This window comes from Sinohyriopsis cumingii, chromosome 16 (assembly GCF_028554795.1).
Source record: "Sinohyriopsis cumingii isolate HCF-2022 chromosome 16, ASM2855479v2, whole genome shotgun sequence".
NCBI classification, from domain to species: Eukaryota; Metazoa; Mollusca; class Bivalvia; order Unionida; family Unionidae; genus Sinohyriopsis; species Sinohyriopsis cumingii.
Window position 1 is genome coordinate 25,245,037 of NC_142976.1, and position 27,822 is coordinate 25,272,858.

At 37.3% G+C, this 27,822-nt stretch overlaps 2 protein-coding genes across 3 annotated transcripts in view; one reads left to right on the forward strand and one right to left on the reverse strand.

Annotated features, from left to right (window-relative positions):
* The window catches only part of LOC149780092 (uncharacterized), a 73,384-nt gene extending 49,243 nt beyond the window's left edge, over positions 1-24,141 (reverse strand). Inside the window, exons 1-2 of the mRNA XM_089936856.1 lie at positions 23,978-24,141; positions 23,436-23,457 (exon numbers count right to left, since the gene is read on the reverse strand). The gene's annotated coding sequence lies outside the window, so the exon portion shown is untranslated. The remainder of the gene's footprint in view (positions 1-23,435; positions 23,458-23,977) is intronic.
* LOC149780093 (uncharacterized) overlaps positions 22,939-27,822 on the forward strand; it is a 13,996-nt gene continuing 9,112 nt past the window's right edge. The window contains exons 1-2 of one of the 2 annotated variants that reach the window (XM_089936853.1): positions 22,939-23,104; positions 23,985-24,141. In XM_089936853.1, the coding sequence (XP_089792979.1) occupies positions 23,021-23,104; positions 23,985-24,141 (241 nt within the window). In that variant the 5' untranslated portion in view covers positions 22,939-23,020. Of the gene's footprint in view, positions 23,105-23,199; positions 23,373-23,984; positions 24,142-27,822 lie in introns of those variants that run through there. The other variant, XM_089936854.1, reaches the window with a different exon arrangement.

The window sequence follows — 27,822 nt, forward strand, 5'->3', positions numbered from 1 at the left end:
GTTAACCAAGGACTTTTCACTGTTTAATGAACATGATTTACATCTGGTCTGGAAAATTGTTATGCTATCATCGATGGTGCCATCTTCTTCTTCAACGACACCTGGAAAGATCATTAGCGACAATTCTGAAATTGTTTGACAGACTCAGATACAAGTTTGACAATTATTTTATCAAAAAGTGAGTTTTAACGTGCATGTGTAACATTTCTAGGACATATCGTTGGACATGGACAAATTAAACTCATAGATGATAAGGTCAAGGCTATCTCTGATTTCCCTGTGCCTATCAGTAAAAAGCAACTAATGCGATTTTTGGGTATGACTGGATAATATCGGAAAGTTTGTTCCAATTTTTCCATAACTGATGAACCCTTGACAAACTTATTGAGCAGGAAAAACAAGTTTCACTGGTGTGAAAAATGTCAGGAGGATTTGGATAAGTTAAAGGCCATATTTAAGAGTGCACCGGTTCTTACAGCTCCAAATTTCAGCTAATCTTTTAAACTGTCTGTTGATGCAAATGACGTTGGGGTCGGAGCAGTATTGATTCCAGAAGATAAAAATGGTATTGCTCATCCAGTGTGCTATTTTTCTATGAAATTAAATAAGCACCAAAGAAATTATTCAAAAATCGAGAAGGTATGTTTCGCTTTGATATTGGCATTACAACACTTTGAAGTTTATGTTAGTTCAGTTCCTTCTCTGTTTAGTGATCACAACCCCCTTACTTTCATCGGCAAGATCAAAAACAAACATCAGAGATTATTAAGGTGGAATTTGTTGTTACACATCAAGGCTTTCACGCGTATAGAAATATAGTGTTTCATGTACACCTTGTGTCATTCAAAAGATTTCATGTTTTTGTTTTTTTACCACATGTATATTTGACTTGTAGTTAAAAAAAATCTTTATCATATAAATCTTTCTTTTCTTTATATAGGGAAGTGTTATATATATTTTAAATTAATCGTTTATTTCTTAGTTTAATATTTTTATTTCATTACATGCTATTGTAATGTAAAGTTGTATGCTTGACTTGACCTTCTCCAAAATTGAGATCATTTCTGCTTGACCTGATTGACTTTTTTGTTTATTTCATTTATGTAAACAACTAATATAAGCTTCACTATTCTCCACGTGTATGAGTTTATCATTAGAATTATTATTCAGGCAAACAAGAAGGAGTAAATATGTTGATTCGGGTCAGGGTTTTGGAGATTCCTACGAGAGTTTTTCAGGTTATTTTGTTGTAAATAAACAAGGCTTATTAGATCATTCTAAAAGGTTATTTTCCATCTGGTAATGGTTGTTTTTAGAAAATGTTAATTGTGACCTGAGGTCAGGTAGAGAACAATATAATCTTGTGCCTATGAGGATTTTACCAGTTGTGCCTTAACATCTAGCACCTTCAAGTTATATTATGTTGTGACCAGTTTGGGCTGAAATTTATTTTCTTCAAATTATTGAATCGAAGTGATTATTTTCTCTGGAAATACAAAAGTGTTGTGATAAAATTCTCCGTCGTTCACTCCTTTATGTTACTTATTTTAAGAGCATAGGCTCATAACACTTTCAGTAGCGACTATCAACAGCCTGTCACAGACTATTAATGGCATTTGTGGCATTCGATTAGTGATAGACAGTTAGCTACATTCTGTGATAATTAATTGCATAATATTTATAGCAATCACTAACATTCAGTTGCATTTTTGTCACTACCTAAATAACCATGACCATGACTTCGAATTTGGTATTATTGATTATTTATTTCAATACGAGCTGTGTATTTTCCTATAAAAAATAAAAAAGAAGAATGCATTGCTGTATTCGTATTTTGCTATAGAAACTGCATAAAATATAAAATTGACAATTGTAAGTTTTGTCTCGTTTTCTTACTGTCTCGGTTTTTACTGAGTTTTTTTTTTTACTCAGTTCAGATTCAACCAACAAATTTCACTGTACCCTAAAGAGTTTCGTGTAAGTTACATTTCACAGCATGTTTGATTTCCGATATGCCAGACGTTTTCATTTCATCTTTTACGTCATCACAGTGTTTGACGACTGCACTTTAAACATGTTTGGAGATGTCTCCATTTATACACGATGAATGCAATACCAGTCAGCAACAAATAAATTATATATTGATTGCCCACCGGAATGCTGGTTGTCCCTTTGGTTCATCAACTGTCAATTTTATTTCCATGTCATCATACATTCGTTTTGGATCATCACCAATTTGCTTTAATTCTGTTTGCTTAAGACCATGCAAAAAATATTATGTTCAAACTTAATTCTGTAACATGTTTTCGCTTTTAAACAAATTATTTGATATTTTATTTTGAATCTTCAATTAATTTAAAAGCAAATCATATGCTTCATCATATGTGGTTTGTTTCTGAGTGATTGGGCCATGTTTTCATCAGCTACTTTGTTTGGTTTTGGGTTGTTTTTTAATTTCAAGTAGCTGTACTTTATGCAGTCAATGTTTGTTTCTACCAGTCTTATGAAATTAATGCGTTGCTTGTGATTTTGAATGTTAAAACTTCAGCTAACAACGGACCATTTAATTTTCCGGGAGCTGGCAGTTTTCTTTACTTTACCGTCAAGATAATTAGATTTTCTAACTAATATAAGTGATCTAACGGGATGGGGTTTTTTTTGTACTCAGAGCAAGAGTACGTTTTTTTTCATGCTATTTGGGGTCGCAAATTTAGTTTTTAAAAATTGCAGTCTCCCGCCCCTCCCTCGCTAAAGTTGGTCGGTTCTACTACTGCCAGAATGTTTGTTTTCACGTAACTAGATCAATCAATGTGTCTTTAGAAATGTGATGATATTAAGGATACTACTTTGGCATGCTGATGTAGGTAATGCCTAAAGTGATTGCCTAACGGTACTAACACGCAGTAATTCTCACTGAATGATACATTTAGTCATCAAAGTCACTCAGGAACAACTGTGTATCAAAGCAGAGACTAGATGCAAACGCCTAGTTGCTCTTCTTCGCTAGCCAAGATTCCGATGTGTTAACCCTATCTACAGAGTTCACATATTGGAACCTTGGCTAGCGAAGATTAGTGTTGCTAAATTCATGCGACTTTGTCTACAAACTATAAATTGGACCAGTCTCTTCCCAGCGTCTTTGTGGCTGACCTTAGATTCTTCATTCAAACATAGGACGGCTCCTTTGGCCGTTTGTTTGTTTGCCTTTGTTCCACAAGGTTTCCATTGCATGTTCTTTGCACATGACCAGCACCTTTCCGGCAGGGTGGCGGGCAGGATCATTTGTGGGCCCTAAGAAAAATTCTCCAGTAAACCCCTATGATTTACAAATTGTTACGGTGATGGGCCCGTCTCCTTTGTGGGCCCCCTGAATTTTGTGCTAGTTGTCCTACCCTGTCCGAGGCCCTGTAAGTTATATCTATATTTGTTTTGAAACGTTTCGTTTCTGTGTTTAAAAATAACTTTCAACGTGTTACTCAATTATACATATAAAATATTTTGACATCAGTAAGACGCGCCTAGCCTTTCTACCTGGAATAGAAACACCGTGGGTTGCTTCACGTATTGTATTGTTGAACAGGACATTTGATGGGCTGAGTGGGATAGGCAGGAAATTCTTCAGAGTAACTAAACCCACATTGGAGAAGATGGGAATGTCAGGTATGATGTGCATGTAAACATCCGGCGTATTGTTTCTGTAAGTCAAAATTGACCGCTAAATAAAAGAAACAGAAAAACATTGGTGTATATATATATATATATATATATATAGCCATGCACGTATGCATGTTACCATTCGATTCAACAGTCACTTGTTATTGCGAAAGTTTTATACTGTAAATATATTCTAATGGCCACGGACAGGATAGGACAGCTATTGCGAAATTCCTGAGGCCCACAACAATCACGGGGTCCCTGCAGTTATAATTTGTAATTTATATGGACCTGCTGAAGAATTTGGCTTATATCCCACAAATCCTGTAGGTTGTCCTGTATATTATTCATGTATTTGATAATATTTACAACCTGCTGTCATGTTAAATGAATGTTTGCTTTACTACCAATCAATGTAACCAAACATAATACATAAATGAGGAGACAAATAGTACTTTAACAATCAGCTGTATTAACACAATTTGAACTGTTTTTCTTTACGCATGTGTATGTACAGTTGCTACATGATTTTTCCCTTTCTAATATACTCAACAAAAGCATTAAACTATTGAGCGTGTATTTTGCTACTGTAAGTGTGTGTAAATTGATGCTATCAGTAATTATTTCTAGATGACGCCAATATATCCGCACAATATGAAACCATTATATAATTTATGAAATCTAAAACGAATTTTTTTGGTAGATATTATTGTTGAGTTTCTTTTAGTTTCTGTCATTTGTTTCATAATATATATCTTATATAAAGTTTGTTGGTTAAATTCGACCTAGGAATTTAATGCAACCTTTTACACTGATGGCCTGTACAATACTTGAAAAGAAAGACAATACATATTTTCAAAAATCATGAAGACTGTGGACAATGATATATCATGGTCGGCGATGAAATCTGTATACAAATAAAACGAACTATCAATACAGACAAAGGGTGCACGTAACTAGTGACCACCCCCACCCCCCACCCCCAAAAAGAAATAAGAATGTTGACATCGTGGACAACGAGGACAAAATAAACTATCAATTCAAACTAATGATACAGACAGTTATTGAGAAAAAATATGGAAACTGATACATCGTGGACGACGGGGACATTGCACATCTAATCTGAATTATCAATACAAGTTAAGTATTGTTACGACAGTAGTATAAAGGGGCTGAATAGGGTCTATGGAAATCCCAGTAAAAAAGGTCGTGGGTACGCTTAGGGTCAACACCTTTTAAAACATCCCTGGCACGTTTAGGGTCAATGGGAAAATACATTACAGATATTATAGACCCACTTTGGGCACGTTTAGGGTCAAATTTGTTTAATACAGCCTAGGCACGTTTAGCGTCAAGGGAAATTGAACATGGGGAATATTGGGTCTGTATAGCGACAAGGGAAAGTTGGGTTGTTGTATAAGGACAATAGGAATAACACATACAACACATATGCATAGACTGATGAATATCAAACACACATATATAGCAAAGAGAATGAATATCTTTTCGAGGCATATGAGTGGCTCTGAAAAGGACCTTTGTTTTTTTTTCTTAACATCATTCCGTTAACGTAAAGGGCATCGCATATGTCTTCTTCCTTTCATCAAACTTCTTCTGACTTCTGAGGACTATCTTCAGACAGCCTTGTCTCTCCACATGTAGTCTTTATTTCCAAACGCTCGTATGGGTGATATGGATGATTGTCCATGGTGATATGACATACATGGATAAGTCTGTACGGAACAGCATCGAATATACGACGGTCGATGATTCAACGTTAGTCAACATTAGTGACGAGAACAGGTGAGGGGAATGAAGTAAACGGGGTTATTTCTAGTGGAAGACCTGATAGAAACGAATTGTTTTTTTCACCAATCCCAATTCGCGTTACAAAATTAAGTCACAGTACGGAGTCTATCTTCCAATCAGAAGAGAGATGACTGTGAACTCACATTCACTTTCGCGGGTTTTTCCTCCTCTTCTTCCTCAAATTCTCCTCGTCTTCTTTTCTTCTCTTTTTTCTCTTTTTGGACGTGTCTGGGTTCTTCTATTTTGGAGGGTACCTCTTCTTCCTGTTCTGAAACCCTCTCTTCCTCTTGCTCCTGTTGTTTTGTAGGGCATTCTGAAGACCAATGTACTTTCTATTTACAATGATAAAAGGTATCTAGACCCTTGTCTTCTGACACCTGTCTTACTTTTTTTGACTGTCTGCACACTCTGTAGCCCAATGCTCTATCTTCTTATAGATATAGCAAGTAACCTGACTTTTATCTCGAAAGGAGGGGAGTAGTACGTCGGCTTGTCTGAAGAAAACTTTTGTATAACACCTCGCAAAGCTCTGATCAGAAGTTCGATTTGTGTGGACTGTTAAAATAGTTCTGGTCGGTTTGAATTGAAATGAATACTGGAAGGGAAGACATTGACCCTTTATATGGGGAAGACACTGGCTTGACATGGATATAGGGACTCATGGCGTTTAAAATGTAGTTATTTGACTTTTTGCAGTCAAGATGAAACGCTCGCATCATTTCGTAGAGGAAGGAGAAGAAAGTTGGAGGCAGAAACGTGATTTATCGCCTCGCACAGTATCTGAAGTCTTGGCTCAAATTCATGACAGTGATTTTGAAGATGACACGAGTGAGCCAGAATCCAGACCCAGAGAGTCTACACCCAGCCAAAGTTCGCCACCATTAACTCCTCAAAACTACTACCACATTCGAGAGACGGAAAAGCGCTCCTCTAGAAAATTTAGAACGACGGCTTACACTTATACGATGAAGTTTAAAGATTTCAAGTCCAACGTACCACTGGAGAAAGCAGAGGGCTTCATCACCGAGGTGCGGGATTCTTTGCTAACCATACTGAAACGACAATGTGAAGCTAAAGAAGGCGATCGCCTGAGACTTTCCATTCATCACGACAGTCTGAAGTCCCCCGTTTGGGTCGAGTTTAGCAGCCCAGCAGAATTGACACCTTCCAAAGTCATCGACAAGATTCAACACGTGCAACAATCCAAAGACAAGTTTCACAACACCGATGGAAAAGCGACATTGTTCATGAACCACGTGTCTCTCTCCCAAAGGACCGGACAGCGCAGAAAAGTATTATTGGTGAACGACCTTCCTAGCATCAAGCATAGCCTCATCCAAATTAACAACCCTCAAGACCAGATGTGTTTAGCCCGTGCCATCGTGGTGGGACAAACGTATGCCGACAAGAATAGAATGGAAAAGAGCTTGGCAAACTGTTCAAAAATCGAATTGTGCCAAACAACGACGTGAAGTAGAACTCCTGTTACAACAAGCTGGCCTGTCCAAAGACACATCTTGTGCTATTCCTGAAATGCAAAAATTGCAAGATGTCCTAGCTCCACGCTACATCTTGAAAGTGCACCCTCGAGAATTACGCGGACCTCTGTTGTTTCGAGGCAAAGTTTTCAAAGACGGAAAATACATTCATGTCTATTATCACGATGATCATTTTGATGCCATCAACAGTATTGCTGCATTTCTGGGATACATTTATTACTGTGAGAAATGTGACTATGCATATAACACTCGAGAGCAACACAGGCATTGTCAATCGATATGTTAGGGATGTTTGGCCTCTAAACGCTGTCTTGACGAAGGACAAGAACGAGTACATTACCTTCCTTACGAGCGCATGGAGGGCGTGAAAAATATTTCGGGGATTGAATTCGCTAACCAATTTCGCACAATGGATCTTAGACCCCATTGTCGAGACATGGAGCCAAGAGGACATCGAACGTTACGGAGATTGTCATCGCCATGCCACGGTGATGGCTCACAATTTCTCGGGGTACGATGGGCAATTTCTTATCCTATACTATACGGAAGAAAGTACCGAACGTCCTAAAGTAACTTTGAACGGAGAGAAAATCATTTCCATGCAAGTGGGCCGAGTGCAGTTTAACGATTCGATGAGTTACTTGGCCATGCCATTGAGTCGAATGCCTAAAACGTTTGAAGTGACAGAAACAGACAAAGTTATTTCCCGCACTATTTCAATACCGAAATTAATCAACATGCCGTTCTACCCCATTTGCCTGAGGCTCACTACTACGACCCCGACATCATGCGCACCGAACAACGAGAAGCTTTCAATGCTTGGTACCACACTCACGCCTCGGACCCTTTCAACTTTCAGGAAGAAATGTTAAACTATTGTCGATCCAACGTAGACATTGTACGGCGTTGCTGTGGAAAATTTCGAGAATTGCTCATGGAGCACGGAGGGATCGATCGTTTAAAAATAAGCCTGCGTCATTGCCAAAGCGTGTTCCTTAGTGTACTGCCAAAGATTCATGCCCGAAAGCACCCTGGCTGTCATGAGCAATACAAAAAAAAACAATTTTGTTAAATGTCAATACTCGGTCAAAGCCCTACGCTGACTACATTACTTGTGCGACAAGGAAGACAAATGGATCCAGCATGCCCGAAATGGAGGAGGCGAAAAGACCATAGGAACGTATTCGGTAGATGGGTGGGACTTCAGATCGTGTACGAGTTTAACGGATACTTATTTCATGGATGTCCCCTCTGATACCCTCAATGTGATACCAATAATCAGTTTTTACAACGGACCATGGGAGACTTGTACCAGGCCAGATGTCAGCGACTATTGAAGTTAGAGCTGCAAGTATACAAAGTGGTTGAAATGTGGGAAAACGAGTACGATTATCGTTTAAAAACCGGTCCCTAGTTTAAACGTATCGTGGAAATTTACAGGTTGGTGAACCCACTGAACCCATGGGATAACTTGTACGGAGGACGGACGAATGCCACCTGTTTGCTGTACCACGCAGACGATGAGAAAGGAGAACAAATCATATACTTGGACGCAGGGCCGGCGCCAGACCCGGCCAGACTATCTGGCGCCCTAGGCAAGGTTAGATTCTGGCACCGCCCCCCCCCCACTGGAAAATATCAATTTCAAAATTTATAAACAATAAAAAAATTTTAAAATGTGCCCCCTTAAATCAGCGCCCTAGGCGGATGCCTTGTTTGCCTATATGGTAGCGCCGGCCATGCATGGACCTGTGTTCGCTGTATCCCACGTGTGCAAATATAGTCTTTTGTCGCAGGATACACGCAATGGCTGACGGAATACATTGATCTGGATAACATTCGACAATACGAAGGATTGATTAAATGCAAAGTCTTGCCTCCCACGGATCTGGACCATCCCGTTTTGCCTCACCATTGCCAAGGAAAACTGTTGTTTACCTTGTTTCGTACTTGTTCCGAAACGTGCAACCAAGACCGAACTTGTCAGCACACCCAGGAAGAATGCGCCTTGACAGGAGCGTGGGTCAGCGTGGCATTGTTTAAAGCTCTGGACTAAGGGATACCAACTGTTAGATGCCTTTTTGAAACTTAAACAAGAAGACAGCAGCTAACCTTCCTTATGTACACTCCCAAAGACCAAAAAAATTCAAAGAAATACTGGAAGCAGGAAGGCATCGCTTTAGAACACATTGAGAAAAAACTAATGAAGGTGATGTTAAATTCCTTTTGGGGCAAAATGGCACAACGACCGTATTTACCCAAGACGGAGTATTTGACAGAACCTTATCGCTACTTCCAGATGTTTCACGACAAAATTAAATACATGAAACACGTGAACGTCCTTCGTGAGGACTTGATCTTAGTCAATTACAAAGAAGAACTGTACTTTGTTGAGGCAGACGAATTTGGAAATGTCATCACTGCGGTGTACGTTTACCCAAACACCAAATAGTTAATCGACCATTTTAAAAAGTGTATCAAATCGTGTGCCAGAAGCGAGTGCGGCTTCCCAGTCGCTTCACTTTACCTTATGAACATGCCAGTATATAAAAAATGGTTCCAAGAGGATAACCACCAACAATAAGGATGAATTCGACACAGCAAGATTCGAGTGAGAGACCCACTGAGAACTCCAAGTTCAAACCATACCATTTTCCTATTTTCTTGCCTGACTATAATGATTGTGCCAAGCTATTGGAAACGTTTAAAAAATTGGCGCACGTATATGGAAGCATTACTTACTGCGAACGTTTTAGCTAGAACATGATTTGTCTACTTGGGACCTGAGATAGGATTGCGATACGAAGTACAATGTTTCAGTTGTGGTCTGAAGTTCCGAATGAATCGATGCATCTATAAAGATTCAGCTATTCTGGAACATACTCAACGGTCTGAGCACTGTCCTTACCTTTCTATTGCCTTTCCACCCATCACTCTACGGTACAGGTATGACGTTACCTTAGAGAAGGTAGTACCGTTGTCCAGGAAGAAAAAAAGGAAGACTTCCAAAACTAGGCATCAAAAAGGAGCGATGTTCAAGCTCGAGACTTCATTGCGACTAGTATAAAAAGGGACAATGTCCAAGACCGATAGTTCATTGTAACTACCAACACCAAGCGAGAAAGATTAATAGTTTTAAACTGATATCATTCAAGTTCGGTGATTCTCACGTGGAGTACAATGCTGTGCCTTGCGATGTCGTATACTCTGGCCTCAGCGTTTCAGTACCCCATCATGGGAACTTTACTATGACTACTACTACCACTACTACCATATCTACCATGGAAAGTGATGATGTGCATGTCAAACCTGACCGATGTGAAAGCGATGCCACTCGTTATAGAACACCTAATCACTTTACTGGTCATCCTCTACGTGAAACCATACAGATAGCACCCTACGGATGTCATCCAAAAAAAATTAGCAAATTCCTGTGGATTTCACCGTGCCCTCATCGACATGAACCTGTGAAAGACGAATATTCGTTCCCTGTGCGTTTGCCTGAATACTGGAAATTTGAAAGTCGATTCCGAACCTTCCAAGGAAACTGGCCAAAATATCTGGCAGGACCTACACCCGAAGAATTAGCTAGAGCCGGAGTTATCTATGTGGGTGTAAAGGATAGAGTCACGACTGGGAGCAGAAAAATTAAGCTTACCTGGAACATGCTGATGGTCTCAGAATTGTCACTAACTACCTTTAGTGGGACGACCTCAGTAATCTCTGGATAGATACTTTACAAGAGAACATTCGTGATTTGCCTGTGGAGTTGAAAGAACACATTTACCGAGAGTTGCTCAAAATACAAGTGAAACGCAAACTGAAATTCATTTCTCCATTTTTAAAATATGCTCTTTTCCAAAGTGAACAAAGACTTATTATCGGAGGACACTACCTCAGTCACAAATATAAACGAGGATATTGGCCATGACCCAGCGATTCCTGATTCTTGGAAGACACTGAATGGAGACTTTACAAGAGAACATTCGTGGTTTGGCTGTGGAGTTGACAGAACGCATTTACCGACAACTGGTCAAAATACAAGTGAAACACAAAGAACAATTGCATCGGTTACGTCACCGATATTTAAACCACTGGTACCTGAATGTTATAAGAAGACTGATTCATTTGAAAGATTTCCAATGGTCAGACATTGTTAAACTGGACGAGGACCAGAAGACTTTGGTGACTACTCATCCTACTTGTTACAAGTTGGCGATACTAAAACGAATTCAAGAGGAAGAGTTAGAGGATTGCCAAAATCTTTTACGGTATCAAATTTTGTCTGTAGAGGAAAATTCTGTGCGATGTGTGGTGTGTGAACTAGTGACTAAAATTTTGGATTTGATACTGGAGTACAATCAGTTTGGTGCAAAAAGTACAATTATTACCTCAGACAAAAGAGGTATAAAAGGGACTACCATGCCACGACCTTTATCAGCAGTGATCCAACAGATTCAGTGGAAGGAAATCAATGAGAGTATTCAAACTGTGGATAATTACCAACACTTATTACGAGAACTGTGTCCCATGAATTGGGGTTGACGTGTGGTGTGTGTCTTAAAGACTTTTTTTTCTGGGATTTCGTTTACCAGCCGATTCCTTGTGGGCTCTTTACGAACTGTACTTGTCACTTAATAAAACTTGAAAATGGTCCCTTTAAATGTCCACGAGAGACTCATTATGTTAAACGCATTGTGCTTTCATGTCGATACGTCTCAGCCTTTATGGGAAACAAAGATTCGTTAACTTTTAGGTACTGAAGATGTGTACGACGATGTTTGTGTAGCTTGTGACTTACACCCTGACTGCACAGATGTAAGTGACTGGAAAAGTTGGGGTTTCAAGGCTCGGACCAAAGAAGTATTCAATTACGCCCAGCAGTTTGAAACCTGTGTTAGTGACAGTGCCAGAAGAAGAAAAAAACCGTCACCAAGGAAAACCACTCCCTTCAGGACAGGACTGACATGGACATTCCCAAAAGACTATTCCGGGAGGACACCTGTGTGACTGTACCCAATGTAGAGACTGTAAAAACATTACACACTGTCCCTTGGACACTTTTGTTACCAAAACCATGCTGTACAGTGACTCGTTTAAATTCCACTTCAATCGTTTTGATGTATATTTTATCGCTGTACTTAACCATTTGGCTTTTATATATTTTTGTCTTTCGTATTGTTCACTTTTAAAGATTGCAATAGTGTCCTGAATAGAGTATAATAACTCTTGTCTTGTCGGTCTTTGTGTCAAAAGCGACATTCCTAGCACTATGGCTACCTCTACTGTCTCTGCTCCCTCTTCCTTCACTTTCAAAGTCATCGACGAAAACTTAGATTGTGCTAGTTGGCAGGCCTTGTATCTTATTAATTGCCGGACGCAGCGGTTGATGCAAAACAGAATTTGTCAAACGCTTGATCAAACATAGACATAATTTGATCGATCGTCCACCTCAACGGATCGTGTGGTGTTATAAAGAGTGGCATTTGGCGTACAGCCTCTGCGAGAAAGTCAAGGCGATTTCATCGTGTTTGTGGAAGGCAATCCTGGCGAAGACGACGGGATCGTGTCTGACCACAGTCAAACCCATCTGGTCATCTTCGACGACATGTTAGGAGAAGGCAAAGAATAAATCAAACTGTGATTTACGCGCAAAGGGCATCATCGTAATGCCAGTGAAACTTGCATCACCCAAACTTTGTTTCAACAAAGTAAAGCACATCGCATCATCAGTCTCAATGCTCATTACGCGGTCTTGTTTAAAAGCCCTAGCGATAAATCGCAAGTGCAAGACTTCACCAAACAGTTAGGAACGCCTTGGCTACTCATGCGTACGACGATGTCACTCAAACCCCACATGCATATTTACTCGTGGATTTGCGATTTCGTACCCATCTGTTTCACCACTGGTGCCAAGACGGAGGGCCTGTCGTGTAAAACGTCCTCGTCATCGACTTAACAACGACAACAACAACAAAAATCTATAAAAACCTCGGATACTTTGGGTCTCTCTGATACAGTGTCAACATGACGTTCGTTCAGTCTCATCTTCCCGTCAAATTGATTCGTGCCTTGTACGGCATCAGTCGCGAAAAAAAATCCACAAATACGTGTTCGTGTCACTAGAAGCCAGTCTCAAAGAAGTCTTACAATGGTTTACGCTGACAGCACGTCAATTACTGCATGGCATTATTCACATTCCTCATCAAACCAAAACGATTGTTTGAGAGAAACAAAGTAGCCTTGACGCAACTGGCCGATCTCCGCATCGACAATCAAACCAAAAACCAAATCATTTTGAAACCTGGAGGTAGAGGTTCTCTAGGAGGTTTCATCATTTCCACCCACTTCAAATGGCACCCCAATGCCCCAAAGTCCTCCACAAGAAAAAAGCCACTCCTATAAAAGCAAATTAGAATCAGAAGAAGAAAACGATCAGCGGTGTTAAGACCAGGTCACAGCCCCAATAAAAGAAAACCCCACAGAAAAAGAAAAATAACAGTCCCCAGAAAAGTCCCCAGAAAACAGCTTCTACCCGCAAGCGAGACACCTCGGCTAAGACGCAATCTTACATTTGCAAACCACGACCTGAAGCGACAGTGACCGCGTATCCAGTAGCCTCAGGTTCTTCCACATCTCCGTTGACATCCGTTCTTTCTTATTTAATGAAACTATTGAAACCCACGTCTCCAAAAACTTCACATCCAACGGTGACACCCTCCTCCGCTTTAGCTGTAGTAGCAGCTGCTCTCAAAGTACCTACCCCCAAAATCAAAGTCAAAGAGAGATCGGGTATGTTACAGTGCTTTCTGGATTTATGCAAGCAAGAAATGTCCCAATTTAGTCCTTTGCGAACCATCCACAACGAACGATGCCAGTATTCAAGCTGATACTACGTAAAGACAATCAGTAGCGACGCATTCCAGTATAAAAAAAGACCATCAGTAAAGGATGGGATAAGTGTTTTGTGCTCCTGAACGTCCAAAGTTGTCCCCTGAAAGAAGCACACAACGTCATCATCGTCGTTCTTCTGTCCAAAACGGAAATGGAAAAAGACAATGACTGTCTCGTAATCCAAAAAAAAACGCTTTTCTAAGCACCGAAGTCACTCCAGAAAAGACACAGACGTCCAAAGAAAAAGAGGAGCAACTAAAAAGGAGGATTGCTTAGTGATTTAGGAAAAATAGTTGTCACCCTTTTGCGAAGCGATAGTCCAAAAAAATAAGATGAACGTTCGAGTTCCAAGTCACATACGTCAGTGTCTTATTTGTGTGTGCCCCAGAACAAACAAACAAATAAAGATGTCACCCCCAGAATCTATTCTTCTACTCCAAATATAAAAGAAAAGGAAAGGACTGCCACCTTGTTTAGCCAAACATTGGGACGTGTTGTCATTCCTGTTCAAAGACCGTCCAGTCATGCGAAAACAAATCAATCACACTGCCTCTAAAGACATCGTTGATACCGTGTGTGAATGTTGTCTGAACGTATGGAAAGGCACGATACCTTTGTCTAAACACCAGAAAGAATGCATAGCCAAGCATCGACACGTTCTTTGCCAAATGGTCAAGAATAAAACACCAATCCGTGAACAGAAAAAGATGATGGTGCAACGTAGAGGAATTTTGCCAATGTTGTTAGGACCCTTGCTGAAAGGAGTGTTGGGAACAATGCTGGTAGGCCTCATGGGAGCAAGATGAAAAGGGACCAAGAAGTTAAAATGGAGCTCTAGTGCTAAAAGTTCTCAGACGTGACCTTTGGAAACTGACGGAAGGACCGAAACTGGATTAAGTGCCTTACAAACGATGGATTTTAAGGCTCTGACGAAAATTCTATCAGCACCACAACCCTAGCGTTCAAGACAGATGCAGTGCCACGAATGCCTGAGGAAGAAGAAATACGAAAAGTCTTTCAAACACCGCCAGCAACTCCCATACCTAGTAAGATTGCAGAATCCTTGTTGACAACTTCCACTCCTCCCCAACGAGAAGAACTCAAAGCTTGGGGTGAAAAGATGATGTCCACTCCTACTTCGACAGAAGTCGAAAAGAAAGAAGGGAAAACCAGAAATGAGAAAAGAAAGGAAGACCAAAGTCATCCCATTAACACACCCACCGCCACCACTACCCTCGACTTCCACTCCCGTGGCACATCGGACACGTAAAGCCGTTTTTAAACATCCATTTCTCTTCATCAAAATTAGCATCATTGAAGAATGGGTGACTTATTAAAAAAATGGAAAAGGTGTTAGCCAGCTGTTACTACGGTCCAGCCCGACATTCTACAACCACCTTAAGAAAACTGCAGCAAAACTTAGCACTCGAAACAACCTACTCCGCAAACTGGTTGGCTCAACCTGGGGCGCTAGTGCTCAGACACTCAAGGCATCAGCACTAGCCCTGTTATTCGACAGCCGAGTATTGCGCTCTTGTCTGTGCTCGATCATCCAATACTAAACCAATTGATGTCCAGATCAACACAACAATGCGCATAATCTCTGGAACACTATGTCCTACTCCTTTACAATGGCTGCCTGTATTCAGCAATATTCCTCCTCCACATCGGCGTCACTAGGAAGCAACCATAAATGTATTGGCTAAGGTGTATGCCAGTGAGAACTTCCACTATCCAGTCTGGTTAGGTCCGCTGCTGGAGGATATGTCATCTATTTCAGTATGGAGCGTTGAGTGGTCTTCAACAGATGTTGTAAACCACTCCCTCGTAGCTGAGCCGTCTGTCTGCCTTCTTGGCTTCAACGTCCCATGTCATCTGTGGACCACACTGAACCGCTTTCGGACAGGACAGGGGCATTGTGCGGTTAACCTTGTCCGATTGGGCCATGTCACTAACTCTTCCTGTTTCTGTGGCGCTCTTCATACCATGTCAGAAATTGTGAACAACTGTCCACTGACAAAGTTCTCCGGTAGACTGTAGACTCTGCATGTTGCTGATGATGACGCGGTTAAATGGCTGAGCACGCAATGCACACGATAATAATAATAATATATTGTTCCTCTTGTATGCATGTGTGTTTTCAGGAAGTTGTTAGCTTCCTCACCCATTATCAATATCTGATACTTCTAGTCCATTTTTCGTTCGTTTTATTTTCTTCTATCACGAATGCACATTTAGCACCTGGTATTACCGTTGGATATCTATCCGTCAGCCAGTCCACCCATACGACTCGTAATTCAGATCAAAATTATTGTCTCTATATGGTATCTTCATTGTTTGGCAGTACTGATCCTTCTATTGTGTCCAAATCCTAATATATCATTTGTTAATCAAAATATCTTCAAAGATGAATTCACGGTGAAGTTCTTGTCATATGCTAACCGATATTCTTGAGAGGCTTAGCTGTTAACAAATCAACGTGCTATCGGTCACATTGTTCGCACCTGGGCATGCATGAGTGGCATATTACTGGCTATGCAGTCTCAATATGAAGCTTTGTTGAGCAACACATTATGTTCATGTTAATCAATGGTAGGATGTTAATACATTTTATCGTGCTGACCCCAGCCACAGTAATAACTGTAAAATCTATGGGTACCGGGATGGAATGACTATATAAAATATTTTCATAAAGAAGGTAGGGATTATTATTATATACTCACACACACCGATATTTGCAGAAGTACTTTTATGACGGTGCAGTTGAAAGTAGGAATACATATGTTTAATAAATGGTAACATTTTAATATTTTTTACTATAAATGTATACTGTTTATTTGTTACTCTCAGTAACGTGTGAATAATTATTAGAATAGGCATAAGCATCTTAAGGCCCACGACCTGTTATCCGCTTATTTACATCATAGGGTGTGCCTGCCCTCGCCCCTGGGGAAGTTGCACATGCCTGTTTTAGAGGAATGGGTGCATTGCATTGTAGCTGCTGTGGCTTCTAGGTTGGACCATACTAATAGTTTCTGAAGCTGCCGGTTATCACGAATGTATTTGAAGAAGAAGAAAAACGGAAAACTACCTTTTGTTTTTCATCAGCTTATTACAGTTCCTCTGCTTTTCTAATACGCAAGGGAAGAAACACTAATATTTGAAGATTAGGACCTTTATTTAAAGCAAAGAAAGATCTAAAAGAAACAGTGTTGTTGATGTAGTCGACAATTCATGTAAAAAAAAAACAATGTATGAAGCATTAGCTTTTGATAGTTCAAGCGTTTTTGATGCCCTATTTTGTTTTATTGGCAAATCTCTATTTTCCCATATATTTGTGCTTGCATGAGGTTCACATAAAGATTGTTTAAAAAAATAAGATTCGCATTCTTTCATAAGGCACATACTTCAGTCAACCTGTGTGGGGGGTGGGGGTCATTGGGAGGGGTTGGCTGCTGCCCAATGGTGAAACATTTCTCATGATTAGCTGATTGCTGGAAGAGACCCAGTTTTATTATTCACATTTTTATGTATCATACTCAGACTGTGACAAACTGAAAGTCTAATAGAAAACTTAAATCAGTGGCAGACTAAACGAGATTCAGTCTCATTTTTTCTCAATATATGTCAATAGAAAAACAATCAATGGGGTTTGTTTTACAAAAAGAAAATGACGGAACATTGGTGAGTCATAGTTTCAGGTTATACGTTATTTTAATATAAATTGCTGTTATAATGATGCTAAGAAATAGCGTTAACAGCATTAAACTGACTAACGTGAGAAATTAACAAAACAGTAAGTGCGATCACGTCATCAAGTAATTTTGAATATGTGATCTGTTTCGTTGACATCATGACGTCAAATCTTGCTGTTTGAAAGAAACTGTCCGGCACAGAAACTAATAACTATGAAGTCTATGTAAATACTTTCATTGTTTCATTTATGTGTATCGTCTACTTTAATATATTAATTTATCTTAATGCTACAGTGTTATTTAGATCTATATATACCCGAATAATATTTTATTACACACGTTTAATAACACACAATGACATCGCGAATGATGACGTATTGTGAATGTGTAATGACCAAGGCATCCGAATGTAATTCAAAGTCAATTCGCTATATTAATGTTGCGGTCCTTTCTGAGTAACACGGCTATTTACATGTGATACCATTTTACATTTGAGATTGTGTCGGATTAAATTTTTGTAATACGTTGAATATTTAAAGTGTTTTTAGAGTCATTAGTTATTCAATTCGTTTCATAGATTTCAGCTGCAATGGACACTCGTTTAAGACCATCTACTGTCATTCATTTAATTGTACATGTCAAAACACATTGCTTGCAACAAAGATAACTTGCCCTGCCCTAATATTCATGTGTCAAGTTAACACATAATCTTGTCTATACTACACTTGTAAGCCTCGTAAAGTGCAGACAAGCTAGATCTCGGTTTCACCTTTTTGGAACTATAGATGAGAGAAAATGCATCTCGTCAGTGCGTAACTATGGAAACGTTATTTCAATGCCCTCTTGACCCGACTAAAATTTTGGGATCAGCGCTGAAATCACCATTGTTATATAATTTGTTCTGCCACTTATCTTAAGTTTAAAGCTGAGAGAATTAACCAAATATAATGGCAAATAAAGACTTGGGTGAAATGAGAAAACTCTCGCTATCACATTTTCAGATAAAAGTTTCTGCTTCATTCGCTTGTAAATAATTAAAGATATGCAAATTAGTAACATACATACATACACATACATATATATATATATATATATATATATATATATATATATATATATATATATATATATATATATATATATATATATATATATATATATATATATATATATATATATATATATATATATATATCCTTCATCCCAATATTCAGATTTCGTTATTTTAAGAATTATATTGTTACGCTTTTTTTCAGGACTAATATTAACAGCATGCCAATAACAAAAATGAAATTAAAAACGATAATATGATATTTTAAAAACACACAGTCGTGTTGTTTTTTCACAAAGCCAAAGCAGAAAACTACAATATACGTAAAACAAATAAAATTTAACAATGCCTAATGCGTTTATTTGCATTAAAAGACACATTTAATTGTCTAGTTTTGTTGTTCATGTGCAGACTGATTAAGAAATAAGGTCATCGATTGTTAAGAAGACTTAAATCCATGTACAGTAAGTTTCTGATTTAATTTTCAGGTGACTTACAATAAACCAACTCCAGCACCTAGGTATGAATAATATGATTTAGAAACAATACACAAAGACCGATATTGGGAAATTGATTATTATAACTCATGTTTCTTGCTTTAACAACACCTGTCAAAAGTATGATGCGAATATCAACGTAAGCAAAACATAGACAATGGTGATAAGCAGACACCTAGGGAAATAAACATAAACATTAATAACAAAAAGTTAAAGAAAGTAAACGAATTCAAATTTCTGGCAACTCTATTCACAAAGGAAATAAGGATAGACAGCGAAATCGAAACAAAAACTCAGAAAGACAATAATGCAAATTATCAATTAAACTGTACCTTAAAACACCCAAATATCCCCAAGGAAAATTAAAACTAATAAATACTATATTTATCCTAACTTTGTGCTTTCAGTGCCATACGTCGGAACTAAAAAAGAAGCACGTGAAAAAAATCTCGTGTAAAATGAGAAGCTTGAGACAAACGGCAAACAAGACCAAAGAAAACACGTAAGAAAACTGTTCTATACTTTTATGATACTGTTAGAAGTAGTTTTGCTGGACCTGTATGATAAAACTGTTTGATTTGGATAGGGGCATAATGTACGCTAACTATACGATTTGACAACCTTGTGAGAAAATGATCAAATTAAAATATTGTCTATATACGGATGCTTGATAATGCATACTAGTATTAAGTAACTGTAACCTTTACAAGGGTTTCATTAAGAATGTTGTCCTTACAGTTATTTGAATATTTGTTATTATGATTGACTTACTGATTAATTTATTAATTTATTAATTGTCTAGCTTTTACTGATTAAGTTATTAATTGACCCATTGTCTAGCATTTAGACTTAGTCGGAACAGTCCACTGCTCTGGAGATCATATACATTAGCTGACTTGAATATTTATGGCAGGTAGCTAATCAGATCGACAAAAATGAGTAATGTCTTCGTTCTATAATACCTGTATGTACCTTCGCTAAGTTAAATCGATTTCTCTCTCTCTCTCTCTCTCTCTCTCTCTCTCTCTCTCTCTCTCTCTCTCTCTCAGGCATTTGCACATTACATGCTGCGAATAGGGGTGAATGTTTGTGTCACCAAGCAGTGTATTTTGTGGCGACTTCATATTGTTCAAACCACTTGCTGGAATAAAACAATCATGGATACAACATTATTTTCAAGTGTAATTTGTAGATTGTTTTGTATCAACCTCAAACCAAGGAATACTAATTAGCTATAAATGACAACAGAAAACAGCATATCTATCTTAGCTGAAGAAAAAAAAAACTTTCTATGGCTACGACGTGTCGGAATTCCAGACGTGAAGAACATAGGGTCAAATTCTTCTTTTATAGTACATGTATGTATAGAGTTAATGGATGGGGATAATTTTCTAATGCAATTTACACACGGTTCATCCTTTTGTATTTTTTTTTTTTGGGCGCCATTAATGAAAAAGATAAACTTTAACAGTAGAATATTCTCACGGTTCACATTCCAAGTCACTTAGATTTTGAATTTTCAATTAAAAGTACATTGTAAATGCGTTTTGTATCGTTGATTGCTAATGTATATAGAGCGAGAATTTTTTTAAAAAGTTTTCTGGTCCCCCAGATTGCCTTCAGTGTAAAACTTACTGAAAATGCTATATGAGTTGAAATATTTAGGTCTATTACAGTTTATAATATATGTACAGCATCATGCGCGTTTTGTTTATCATTAAAAACCTGTTTAATTTTGGAAAAACAATACAGATTGATGTTTGGTGTTGATATTTGGTATAGCTTTAATTGGACTTCATTCACAGCAGAACTATGGATACAAACGTAATGCATGATATGTAAATCAAAGTCATCTAATCACCAACTGTAGCGGATAAATACTTATAAAAGTATATTAAATGCATACATCAGTTTTTGATTTGTTTGTACATATAGTTGCAAGAGTGCGTTAATGAAAAAGACATACTCCTATAATGAAATAATTCATTTTGGGACCAATCATCTTGAAAAATGTTTGACTTCTTTATACTGTATCTATCATTCTATATATTCAATGAAGTTATATTAACTTAACTTCCAAATATTGCTTTAACAGGATATGTCATGAGATACACAGCTGTTGTTTCCTGTTTGAACAATAAGCAGGCAAATGGCTTAATATGGACTAATATAGTTTATTTAATACTATAATTGTTACATATTAAAGGCGTCTTTACAGCAGCTTTAGATACGCTAGACCTCGCTATAAACAGGGCGTTGTAACTTTACATTTGGGTGAGAAAGTACGCAATTTCGGTAAACGCTACAATAAATGTGTACGTACTTTTGATAGCAATTTCATGTACTTCTTTCGTATAACGTGTCATTGATTGATTTGCTTGTATTGGGCATGTATGGGGACGATTGTATCACAAGTTTCTCATCGCTATTGTCTCGCATGCACGTGTTATCATTAACGAGTGGATGACCTTGGTCAGTAATTGAGGGTAGAGGCCAACCTGATTACTCGCATGTTTTCTTAATACAACATATTACATAGTTAATACATGTCTATGAGTTTTGATTATATTTTAAGATCATTATTACTTCGAGGTAAACATGTTTATATCGATCAAAATTCAAGATCTATTGTTGTTTTTAAATTAATAATGTTCTCGAAGCAGCATGTTTACTAACTTGAAAGGAAAAGGATCTTCATCTTGGTTCTATTATTGTGTCTTAGCTGTTTATGTAAATGCTGTTTACTTTAAAATTATTCATATCTCAATATCAGACTTTGTGGAATCAAGCCGTGTTCAGTTAAGAGACTTAATTTTTATATTTTAATTGTTCATTTGAATTACAAAGTATTATTTGACTTCAGGACTAAATAACAATTTTGGAATTATTATGAAGTCACTCATGAACATTTTGGATTGTGTCACTGTGATATATAAAGACTGTTAGCATATCAGCACTATTCCAAACTAGTGACACATCAGCACACTAAATATCTGAATTCATTCAGAACACTACTGGAATTTATTCAGAATCCTCTATACTTTAATAGGTGAAAGAAAAAGTTTTAGGACTATTTGGGATTTAAATCAGTATACTGTAAGTTTCTTTTAAATTTTCATTTCGTATTCTAGGAACATAAATTATTGGCTGAATTTTAAAAGAACTTGTAGGTCTTTCCTGTTACTTAGTTTCAGCCTATAGAGTCGTTACACATGAAATATTGATAAAAGTACCAGGGATTCGTATATGCACCAGGTTGGGGTGCGTTTCACTGCTTGTGACCAGAAATATGGCTCTCTCTGCATCGTCACTGAGATGTTTTAGTAACTTTAGTTCATCTGAATTCTAAAGCTTCAAGTCCAATCACGCGCATTCCTACTGAAACTCAACGAAGAATCCCAAAACGCATGGCTGAATTGCATAAAAGGGTTTTAAATATAATGATGTTTAGTCTTAAATATCGCATCTAAATTATTTTAAATCATGTACAACGCTTGGTGCTTTTAAACTCAAACGTAAACTCACCCCCCCAAAAAAAAAAAAAATTAATACGTTCTATTTTGTACGAAACACAAAATAATTTGATAACATGATTCTCTAGTTCATACGAATACAGTCTGTGACAAGAATATCAATTGTATACCTGTGAAATAGTTTGGAAAAGTTTTGAATTATTTTCCGTCTTCCTGTTTTGAAATTTTTCATCTAAGTGAACACCAGGATATGCAATTGTAAGGGTATATTATTTTCCTGGTAACCACTTGTCTGTTGCTTTATTGGTTTCATTGCTGAGTCACATGCTTATGGTATTGTCTTGTTTCCCTTTACTCATATAATGAAGATTTTACCTCTCCTGCTGATCACAGGCAAAGGAGCTAAAGTAGTAACTGCCTTGCACATGGTTAACACTTTGAGAAAGAAATGCTAAATTTTGATAACTCACGGTCATTGGTTACGATGAGATTGAGTTACGGACAAACCGAGAATAAGAGGAAGAAGAGTAAGGTAGTCCGAATTTCATTATACCAGCATAGACTCACTCTATAGATTTATACATGTGCCTTTTTCTCCGCTCTAATGCAGCTGTATTATGAAGAAAAAATCATGAAACATACATGCCAACTTATCATATTACTTCCGGGCTAACATTGTGGGCATAATAAGGGCTCATTTGCCTTGAAATAGCATTATTTCAGGCTAGAACTGTTACACGCAGTCCAAGTTTTCAAATCTCCCCACCCGCTGCAGGCGAGTTTTATATTGGGACAAAATGGTAAGTATTCAACGTTAACACTGAGATACAAGAAAGGTTAAAAATATGGACATGCGTGCTTACGTGACTTTTCCTTGACGCTTTACTAAAAAAAAAAAAAAGCATACTATTTGTGATATAGTTTTCTGGAAAGGGAAGCATATAGAAGTGGGGAAAAAAGAGAAAATACCTCAAACATGGTAAGTCATTGAAACACATTTAAGTTCACGTGATCCCGAAACATGCACAGTTGTGTTACGCAACGTACGTCTATGGTCAATGAATCGTGTACTACCGTATCAGAGTTTCTTTAATTTGATACAGATTGTATAACAAAATTCTAAAAACGTATCTCATGTACTCTCTACAGCTCTAATGTTGACGAATGTTTGATCTTTTGCGTCAGGAAAGTTAGATAACCTTGAGAAAGCCAATGATCTTTAATGAGTGATAACTGATTCTTACGTGCCTGATGCCCTGAGAGATATACTCTCAATATGATCTTGCTTCTTGGTTAGCAATGAATTGAAGTCAAAAATGCACTACCCAGTAATACCTAGTCATTTATTAGCTATCTGATTAAAGGAATGAAAAATTGCAAAGAAAGTTCAAAGGAATTAACTAACCTTTCAGAATTCAAGAACAGACGGCATGAAAATGCCCGCCTTCTCCCTGGTTCTTTTTGGCGTGGTGTGTCTAATTTCCTGCCGCAGCAGCAAAGCGGCCTCGCAAGACGACACCCTACGTTACTGTTCAAGCTCGGACGATCCAGGTTACGTTGAAAATTGTGGTAAGTTTAATTCTCATCACTTCTAGAAAAATAAATGAAAAAGAATGGAGGACGGTCTAGTGCATAGTATTACGCTGTATCATTGATATATCACGCGGCTGGCAAAGGTTCCTATAATGAAACATTTATACGAGTGGTACATCAAGGATACAGCGTACATACTGTACCATACTGCTACGTGTTTAGGCTCTTACAAATCGTAACAAGAAAACAGTGAAGACAACAAACTTTGCAAACTTTAACAAATAATATATTTCCCTAGAAAAACTAGGTAAAAATGAGAAAAAGAACTTAGGGTTCTACGAATCAAATCCAAAAATAATCCAGATATAATCCAAAAATTGAAAACTAGAAGTCCTGATAATAAAAAGTCCTAATGAAACTGAGTTCGAATCCCGATGAAATCCAAAATGAATGGTGATGACGTATGCTGTGATCAGCGTCGTACTGATATGTCAACAGTTCTTTGTTGAATCACAGAAAATAATATTCCAGTGTTTGAATTTTGTGTACATTTCGATAACTGTCCTTGTCCAAGGATTAATTTAGAGCACTAGTATTTCCAGGGAAAACAAACTTGTAATCCAAATAAATTTAATTAAACAAAATAATTAGACCAAAAACTGGTCACAACATAAAACACTTTAACTTCTCAAGTGTTAAGGGTCTAATGACTATTCTTTCTCAAAACATCAATAATAAATCTATCTACAACGCAAAACAGATATCCGGAGATGGGTCAGTCCTTTTGAAAAACCTAATTGATACATGTTATTTTTCACGTACTCTAAGTATGTCGTCGATTTCACTTTATGAATCTTACTCTGTGAAAGAATATTTTAAAAAAAAGTTGTTTACCACAATTCTTACTGGTTCTGAATCAAGGTCAGGAACTAGGTCAGCATTAGAAACAAAGTTTCTATTATTAGTTGTTTACTACTGAATTAAATTTCTGGACAATGTCAAATCCAGTAAATAAAATTACATTACAATAATATGTAATGGAATTTTTAAAAAATTAAAACGAAGAAACAAACAATTAAATCAAATCAAATATGAATTAAATCAAATATACATAACAATACATATGTCTTATGTAAATAACATAAAAATGCGCATACTTGCATTTCCAACGGAGTTAAGATTGACTAAACGAAACTGTACTGACGGAGGGAAGGAGTGAATTCTTCACACCTTTGCTCAGTTTATCCGTCATAAAATGTAGTCCTGCGCCGATTGCAGCTATTCACAATCCTTTTTTGAGCTTGATCATTTGCCTATTTTCTTTTTTATTTATTTATTTATTTATCTATTTATTTATTTATTTTTTTATTTATTTATTTATTTATTTATTTATTTATTTATTTAAGCTTCTAGTTTCTGTTTTCATTCATATTGATTTAATAAATCAAAGATACACATAAACATGAAGGTTAGTTTAAATGAAGAAGGTTTATCACTTCAAACACTACATACTGTTGCTGTATTAAATTATGATCCACCCATTGTGCATTAATACGTTCATAAAAATATTGTTTCAACAGTGGACTGGACTGTTTATTATAAGCTCTCTTAATCAGTGATGAATTTCCACTGATTAATCATAAACAATATAAGACAATAAAGAGAAAAATATAAATAATCCCAGTTTTAAAAAATGAATCAAACGTGATACACAATTTCATGGAAATCCCTTCATCCTTCCACTCTCTCTCTCTCTCTCTCTCTCTCTCTCTCTCTCTCTTGCACAAGGGACAAAATACGTGGAAATCTATGGAGTGAGAGGGAAAAAGAATTTGAACTAGATGATACCTTTGAGACTGAACTTAACCAAGAAACCGAGTCGTCGTAACGGTATGTGTACACTTGCTGAAATTTGTAGTGTTCACAATACCAATTAGACAAAGTTGCAATAACCTGTCTAGATTGTACGGTAAACTTCTTGGTTAGACACACAAGAACTGTAATCTATTAAATGCTTTGATTTAAATAAAATAAAAAAATAGTAAGGTTCTAAAGCCAGTTTATTTTTAATATTACAGTGTTCGAAGGCTGTTCACACACAATTTCTCTTTCTCTTACACCGTCTTGGGGGTCAGGCAGCAGACTAATCGACCAACGGGGAAACATAGAGCAATAAATAATATAACTATTAACTGTATATGTAGTAAGTCTCTTCAAACCCCACCGCCACCACCACCACCACCCCAACGCGCCCACCCCCCACCCCCCGTCGATCTTTCGATCGAACGACGACTATCGTACCAAGATACGAGCGAGAACCCGTGAGATTTTTACCTCTCATGCAACGATGTATTTTAACCAATAAATGATGGTAATATTTACAAACAGACCGACCAACGGAAGGGGAAAGAGAGAGCTGGAGGATAAATATATCGTTCACGTTTTATTTTATTAATATAGATTTTAAAAAATAGAAGCAAGAAACGAAGAAACTTAAAACTTGAAAAGATGAGGAATAACTTGCAAATGGTACAGGGCAACAATTTGTAGCGGACACACTGGGTAGCGATGTGATGAGTTCGCTTACTCCTTCAATACAGTGTTGCCTGTAGTCAATCTTAACTCCGTTGGAAATATAAGTGTGTGTATTTGTATGTGATATAAATAAAATAAATGTATAGTATGTACGCTTTATCTTTAATATACTACTAGTCGTACGAATTTTTCATTAAAAGGAAACCCGGAAAGTCCCGCATACTATTAATAAAAAATGCTTACATGTCGTGGTATATCAATTTTTAGTTAATTAAATCGGTTTTTTTTCTCTTCTTCTATATTTATTATTCCTTATATTTATTATCTATGATTCTTTCTCTCTATTTATCTTATATTGTTCTTAATGATCGATGAGACTTTCGTCCTGCCTCACCCCATGAACTTTCCTTACTTTCAAAATTCAACACCCTACCACCCAAAAGAAAAAAAGTAAATGAAGAATTTTGGCTCACCGACCCACCCACCCAGCCCCCACGATAAAACCAACACCCTGCACTACAAGTTTAGAAAGTACTGAAAATTCTTGGCTCAGCCCTCCGCAAACATTTTTTTTCTAAATTTCACTATCCTATCCTGTAACACGGTATATTTTAATTTAAAAAAAAAAATAAGCCATCAATCTCCCACCAATGTTATTTTTTTGAAAAATCCTGGTTAGCTACTCACCCCTACGTACCATAAACCGACACTTTTTATCAGCCTCAGCCCCTTTATATAAATTTTTTTCAATAATAAAAATAAAGCTGATTTTAGAATGGAAACTTAATTTCAGAAACAGAATAACAACTGAAAACAATTAACCAGTGAAATTATGAGAATTAAAACGTCTTACCCTAACAGATGTGCGTGCTCATTGGAGCCACAACTCTCACTTTTCACTTTATAGTTTAATAATTATCAGCTGTTGATCCTAATGATTTTCACGAACCGAGAAACACCAGGTTAGAAGATTAAATCCAAAAGATAAAATCTAACAGATAATATTCATAAAATAGTATCCTGCAGGTAATACCAGACATATAATATATAGCAGACAATATGCAAAGAATATAATCCAACACATAATATCCAGCAGATAATATCAGAAAATGATTTCCAACAGATGATAAATAGCAGATAAATTCCAGGAAATAATATCCGACACATAATATTCAGCAGGCA